A 7,500-nucleotide genomic window follows, 5' to 3' on the forward strand; every position below is an offset into this window, starting at 1 on the left:
CACACACACACACACTCACTGACCCCCCTCCTTTGAACCGCCTCCTTCAGCAGTTGGACGATGTCTCTTCCTTCAACACCTGAACAGTTAAAACCTTTCGTCCAACGAATAAGAATGCTCTGAGAGAACAGACAGGAAGTTGTGATTACAAAATAAAATGTCACATAATTACAACTGTCACAGTGACCAGATAAATGTACGAATGACACAAATGCTACATTACAATTACAACTAGAATATTTGTATTTCCTGAAAAAAATGCCAGTGAGGATGCAGGTGCTGGACCGCTTCACACTGCATTAGCTTAGCATTAGCCTAGCATTAGCATTAACTAGCAGTAGCTAGCATTAACATTACCTAGCATTAACATAAACCTACCATTAATATTAGCTAGCAGTAGCATGAACCTAACTTTAGTATATTATTAGCAATATACCTAGCACTGGATTAGCATCTAACTAGCATTAATATTTGCCTAGCATCGTCACTAACCTAGCATTAGCACTAGCCTAGCATTATTCTAACATAAGCATCAATTTAGCATTAACCTAGAATTAGCTAAGCATTAATTTAGCAATAGCTTAACACTAGCATCAACCTAACATTAATATAGAATTAGCATTAACCTAACACTGAATTAGCATTTTCCTAGCATTAACATTAATTCATAGAGATAGAGATAGGGTGAGAAGCTCAGTCATTCGGGAGGGGCTCAAAGTAGAGTCGCTGCTCCTCCGCATCGAGAAGAGCCAGATGAGGTGGCTCGGGCACCTAATTAGGATGCCCCCTGAACGCCTCCCTAGTGAGGCGTTCAGGGCACGTCCCTCCGGAAGGAGGCCCCGGGGTAGACCCAGGACACGCTGGAGAGACTATGTCTCTCGGCTGGCCTGGGAACGTCTCGGGGTCCCCCCGGAAGAGCTGGAGGAAGTGGCCGGGGAGAGGGAAGTCTGGGCCTCCCTACTGAGGATGCTGCCCCCGCGACCCGGAAACGGCTAAGCGGGAGAAGATGAATGGATGGATGGATGGAACATTAATTCAGCATGAACCTAGCAATAGCTTAACATTAGCATCAACCAAACATTAGTATAGCATTAGCATTAACCTAGCACTAGATTAACATTGGCCTAGCATTAGCACTAGCATTAGCACTAGCATTAGCACTAGCCTAGCATTAGCACTAGCCTAGCATTAGCACTAGCCTAGCTTTAGCATTAACATACATTAGCATTAATTCAGCATTAACTTTGCATTAGCTAAGCATTATTAGGCAAGAACGTAGCAATAGCTTAACATTAGCATCAACCTAACATTAGTATAGCAATAGCATTAACCTAGCAATAGTTTAACATTAACATCAACCTAACATTAGTATAGCATAAGCCTTAACCTATGAATGGATTAGCATTCCCCTAGCATTAGCATTTGCCTAGCATTAGCACGGACGTAGCATTAGCACTAGCCTAGCTTTAACATTAACCTAGCATTAATGAAGCATTAATTTTGCATTAGCTAAGCATCAACTTTGCATTAGCAAAGCATTATTTTTGCATGAGCTAAGCATCAACTTTGCATTAGCTAAGCATTAACTTTGCATTAGCTAAGCATCAACTTTGCATTAGCTAAGCATTAACTTTGCATTAGCTAAGCATTAACCTTGCATGAGCTAAGCATTAACCTAGCATTAGCTAAGCATTAGCTTTGCATTAGCTAAGCATTAACCTAGCATTAGCTAAACGTTAACCTAGCAATAACTTAACATTAGAATTAACCGAATATATAGCATTAGCATAAACCTAGCACTAGATTAGCATTTGCGTAGCATTAGCATTTGTCTAGCATTAACATTTGTCTAGCATTAGCATTAATTCAGCATCACCTTTGCATTAGCTAAGCATTAACTAGGCAGTAACGTAGCAATAGCTTAACATTAGCATCAACCTAACATTAGTACAGCAATAGCATTCCCCTAGCATTAGCATTTGCCTAGCATTAGCACGGACATAGCAATAGCACGGACATAGCAATAGCACTACCCTAGCTTTAACATTAACCTAGCATTAATGAAGCATTAGCTAAGCATTAACCTAGCATTAGCAAAGCATTAACCTAGCATTAGCTAAGCATTAGCTAAACATTAACTTTGCATTAGCTAAGCATTAACCTATCATTAGCTAAGCATTAACCTAGCATTAGCTAAGCATTAACCTAGCATTAGCTAAGCATTAACCTAGCATTAGCTAAGCATTAACTTTGCATTAGCTAAGCATTAACCTAGCATTAGCTAAGCATTAACCTAGCATTAGCGAAGCATTAACCTAGCATTAGCTTAGCATTAGCATCAAACTAACATTATAACCAAAGTGTCATTTGGGACGGATCTTGCCGGAGCAGGATCTGGCACCTCCCAGATTTTGACCGGTACTTATTTGATTGGATCCAGCACCTCTCTATGCTCAGCATAGAGAGGGAGAAAATATCCAGCTACTGGGGGGCATGGGCATGCAGCCACTGGATGTTCCTCCACAGACACCTTCCCTGAGCTGGAGGTGAGGGGGCGGGTGGGCTGCAGTGAAGGCGTAGACAAAATAAAACCTTTGCTCTCCTGTTTGAAACAGTCAGATGTTATGTGGCCTTGATAGGCCTGGTTCAGCAGACGAGAGTCCAGATGGTAATGGAGAGATGGGGGGGTATGTCGGATCTGTAAGCAACCATGGTGAGATTTAGACACAACCTCGGCGACATGTGGGGGGGGGGGGGGGGCAAAGGGTGATAACAATTTGTTTTCATTTCAGACTAGCATTCTTTCAGTAGCGTTGAGTGTCTGGTCTCAGTAACTGAGTAGCTGAGATCCTCTCCATCCTCTCCAAGTTCAATTTGATTTCATGCAAATGCTCCAGAGTAGCCTCCTGCTTACGTTTGAGTTTGTTCATCATGACATTCTGAGAGTTCAGTGATCTGCCCCGTCCTTCAGAGATGACTGGCAGTCTTCCCAAAACAGCTGCAAACCAAATACAGACTTTACGATAGATCAGATAACTGCCAGCTCCATGACTCCAATCATCTCCAATCTTCTTGCTTCTCTCGACGAGGTCAGTCGCACTCTCTGTTTCTCCCTCCCTTCCTTTCTTATCTCTCTCCCAGCTGCTGCTTTGTCAGGTCTTGTGAAACTAACAAGAGCCTCTCTCTGCAACTCATCCAAAACCGGAATAATGGAATTAATTAGTTGGTCTCTCAGTGCTATCGATCAGATTTTTTCGACGCAAAGAACCAGGGGTGGTGACCCCGCATGTCCAAGCGGGACGTTTGCGGCTGGATACACACTTGACCCTTGGAACAAGTGGCGAGTTGTGTGTCTGTCCATCCTTTCCGTGGAAGACGTGGAGGACATCTACATGATTGGAATAATGATAGTAGGCATGCTGCTGATCCGAGCTGGTGGCTTCCTAATCTATCGAAAAGTCCGTACTACGCTGGCGACTGTTTTGGAAAAGCTGCCAGTGATTTCTGAAGGATGTAGCAGGGCTCTGAAGACTCAGACTCATGTGTTGATCGATATCAAAAGCAAGCAAGAGCTGCTTTTGGATCGTCTACGCGTTATGGATAACAACTGGGAGAAGTTCGAGACCCGGCTTGGAAGTGGAAACTAGGCCATTCATTGGATTACAGCAGAGAGACCCAGGACAGAAGGCTATTGGAAATTAACATAGCCTGTATCAAATCACATTGCTTATCTCCCTTTCGGCTCCCCAGCTGCCAAGGCTAAAGCCAAGGTTGTCTCAACTCTTATCACCAGGAAGTTTCTGCAGACGGCGGCTCTTACCCCCCACTCCCTCCCCCCGCTCCTTCCCTACATTCCTCCTGGAACTGTTGATGCTGAACTTTTCCACACGTCATCTGGTTGTCAGTAATGCAGCTACAGGTCTTCAACTTCAAATGCCTCGTCGGCCATCTTTCCCCACCTCCCATCCGCAGCTGCATGGAGGCGTGGTTGCAGCGCCGACTGGCAGCACGCCCATGTCCCCAAACGGCTGGACTCCTGTTGTTCTTCCCACCTGACCCCCTCCCCCGGCCAACCTCCCACCCAACCCTTCCTACATGCCTTGTCTCGAGTTGTTTGACTGTGTCATGCTTACATTTATGTTTGCAGAGGCGGTTTTTTTCCTGGTTTCACACTGTTTTCTCTGTTTAGGGAAATCAGTTTCAAACTGGCAGTTTTTTTCCCCTCACCCCTCCTCTCCTCCTGTTATTGATCCCTTTCTCACCTAAATATGTGGGCGCTGCAAATGGCTGCTCCGGTGTGTTGATGTGTCTCCTTTCACTGCAACTACCTAGTCAAATTCCTCGTATTGTTCTAAACTGTACCTGGTCAATAAAGCTCTTCTGATTCTTCTGATCTTCTGATGTAGATATCCTCCACGGATAGTAAAGATAGGCACACGACCTTTCATCTGTCCCAGGAATCAATCGTGTATCCGATGCAAACGTTCCGTCCGGACACGCAGGCTCACCTCAGCCTGGTCTTCTCATTGAGAAAACTTGATCAATAGCATTAAGTGACCAGCTGACCAATTCCATAGTTTCATTTTTTAAGATGAATGGAGAGAAAGTCTCCTAGATCCACAAGACAGCAGACATAATGAGCAGCGAGGGCAGATAGGGAGGGTAGGAGCAGAGAAGAAGAATGACAGAGAACCACACAAGTGTGAGGAAGACAGATGAAGGATATTTACTGAGATGTTCGTTCCAGTTCTGAGACTTGACTGTATCACATGAGAAATGGAACATTCCATTGTTGCTGATTTACATGATGGTCAACCAAAGGGTACGTGTGAACATCATCCAGCCAATCACCAGCAACATGCTGGGGTTCAGGGAGTTATCTGAACTGCTTGAAGTTGGTATTGAGTCTTCCTAGAGCCTGTGAACTGGTAGCATGTAGCGCAGCATGCTGACCTCTGTGTGTGTTTAGTAGGGACTGGTTGGTTGTAAGATTTACTTGTTAAAAACCCTACAGAGAGGAAAGTCAAGCCACGCCCCCACGTTACAAAAATAGTTTATCTGTCAGCGCTGAAGATGGTAGAAAAAGGCTAAAACAGAGCTTTTTTAATCCAATAAGTGAAGCTAAGCCTGAGCTAAAGCTTGTTTCTGTGGAAATTGCGGAGGAGAGCAGCAGTAGCAGTTAGCGTAGCAACTAGCAGCACCTGTGCTGCACCTATCCAGTGGACATGAGGAGGACTCTAGCTTTATGAATGACAAGGCAGGGTTTGGCTTTAAATATGTTAAAAAGTTGTGAGGACACAAAGTTCTTTGCTGTTTTTTTTTTTGGCTATTTTGACAAATAAAGGTAAGCACGCTCTGAGTTATGGCCTTATGTTATCGGTGGAAAAGTTTGTAAATATTTTGTATTTGTGGATTTTTGTTTTCTGAAAGTTTAGTGGCTAAATTAGCAGTGATTTTGCGCTGTTGTTGTTGCTGAAACATGGCAGATTTTGACAGTTGTCACTCAGATAGTGAAAGACGAACGCTCTGTAACGGGCGTTAGTTTGTGCTTCTTTAACACTGATTGTTTGTTTGTGTTTACGTGGTACTAATGGCCCATTACGTTAGCAAAACGCACTTTAAAAATGTATTTCAGGACATTTTTGTGTCTCTCTTAGTGCCGTAACAACACCCTGTGTTAACTACGGGACCTGATGATTTACAAATTAAGCACTGAGTATAGCATTAGCATTAACCTAGCACTGGATTAGCATTTGCCTAGCATTAGCCCTAGCCTAGCCAATGAACCCTTTGTGAAATAATGTAAAAGATACTGTATGATGAAAATTGTTGAAATAGGATGAAGAATCTGAAACAATCTAAATAAAGTTTAAAAAGGTTGAATGTATGAATGAAGTTAGAAAAACTGTGTGTGTGTGTGTGTGTGTGTGTGTGTGTGTGTGTGTGTGTGTGTGTGTGTGTACCTCATCGATCTTCTTCTGCTCACAGGGAAATGAAAAGGTGAATCCCAGAGGTAGAGTTTGTTCTTTTAAGTTCTGAGACGAGATGAAATCAGCAAGACACGCAGCGATGTGATCAAACAGCTGCACACACACACACACACACACACACACACACACACACACACACACACACACACACACACACACGTGTATTAAAACGAGCGGCCATAAATGGCCCTTGGGTCACATGTTGAGACCCCCACCTGCTCTCCTGTCCCCAGCATGATGTCCTGTGAGATGGAGCAGGTCTGACTTCCTAAGATATCCACCACCTTCTCCTCCTCCAACACTCGCACATGGAGCACCCGGAAGTTGGTTCCTCCCAGATCTAGAGCCAGGAAGTCTCCGTGCTCTGAGTGAACAAACATATGTTGTGTTTTATTTATTTATTATTATTTATCTTTTTTTTTTTTTTTAATCCTGTAGCACTTTGAGATTTGGAATCAAATATAAAGTGCATTACAAATAAAATGTATTATTATTATTATTATTACAAACAAATTTAATTCAAATCCATTCATAACTTTTCAAGTAATTGTGTACACACACAGACAGATAAACAAACAAACACACAGACAGACATAGGAGTCGATGATAAACAACGTGCTGAGGTAGCGGTCACACCCTGTAGACACACCCACATCCTGATGACAGGCTAGAGAGCTAGCATCATGTTAGCTCCTCTAAGTTCCACCCTCTCATCTATGCTCCACCCACTCCTCTAAGCTCCACCACCACATGCTTTAAAGGGGACATATCATGTTAAATTCACTTTTTTAGCCCTTAAATGCATTTTGTTGTATATTTATAATGTTTAGAAGTACAGAAAAGTTCAAATTAATCTCTTCAGATGCTCCGTAGATATCTTTATATTCTGTTTTGGTCATGTTTTTCAATCTGTTTCAATTTTTCTATTCTCTAATAAGTTTTTTGAACTATTACATCACAGTATTTGCAGCAGAACTGCCAAATTAGTTCATCAACTCCAGGTCCAACATTTCGAGCAATCCGCCATTTTTATTTCTGGCTTTTATTTTGTAGTCCAATGATGACTGCTTCATCAACCTCCACCAGTATAAAGAAGGATTTACAGAAAGACTTTGTCTGATTGAGGGTTCAATTCCTTCTATCTTTGGAGACGATGAACAGAGCACTTCGGTAAGCTGTAAATAACGCTAAAAAGTGTGATGATAAGACGTCCCTGTCATTGTTTTGTTAGCATTAGCAGTTGCACCGTCTTCATATGTTAGCGCTGTGTGCTCGTTTTAGATCCTTGATGATATGGCCTACGTGATTTAATTTAAGTCTAAAGTTTTCATTAGTCATTTCATTTTGACATTTTTGTCTTTGAAAAGACTGTATTAAAATGCATTTCGTGACGTTAGCTTGGCGCTAGCGTTAGCTCGGTGCTTGTGTTAGCTCACTTGTTAGGGTTCTGCAGGTTCATCATCTTCATTTTCATCTCGCTCCACTGGGTCAGACTCTGGCTGGAACATGT

General features: G+C 42.7%; 1 protein-coding gene across 1 annotated transcript in view; it reads right to left on the minus strand.

Annotated features, from left to right (window-relative positions):
- LOC114475965 (hexokinase-2-like) overlaps positions 1-7,500 on the minus strand; it is a 35,090-nt gene that overhangs the window by 2,929 nt on the left and 24,661 nt on the right. The window contains 3 exon segments of the mRNA XM_028467193.1: positions 24-119; positions 5,964-6,083; positions 6,206-6,354. Coding sequence (XP_028322994.1) covers positions 24-119; positions 5,964-6,083; positions 6,206-6,354 — 365 coding nt within the window.

This window comes from Gouania willdenowi, chromosome 14 (genome assembly GCF_900634775.1).
Source record: "Gouania willdenowi chromosome 14, fGouWil2.1, whole genome shotgun sequence".
NCBI lineage: Eukaryota > Metazoa > Chordata > Actinopteri > Blenniiformes > Gobiesocidae > Gouania > Gouania willdenowi.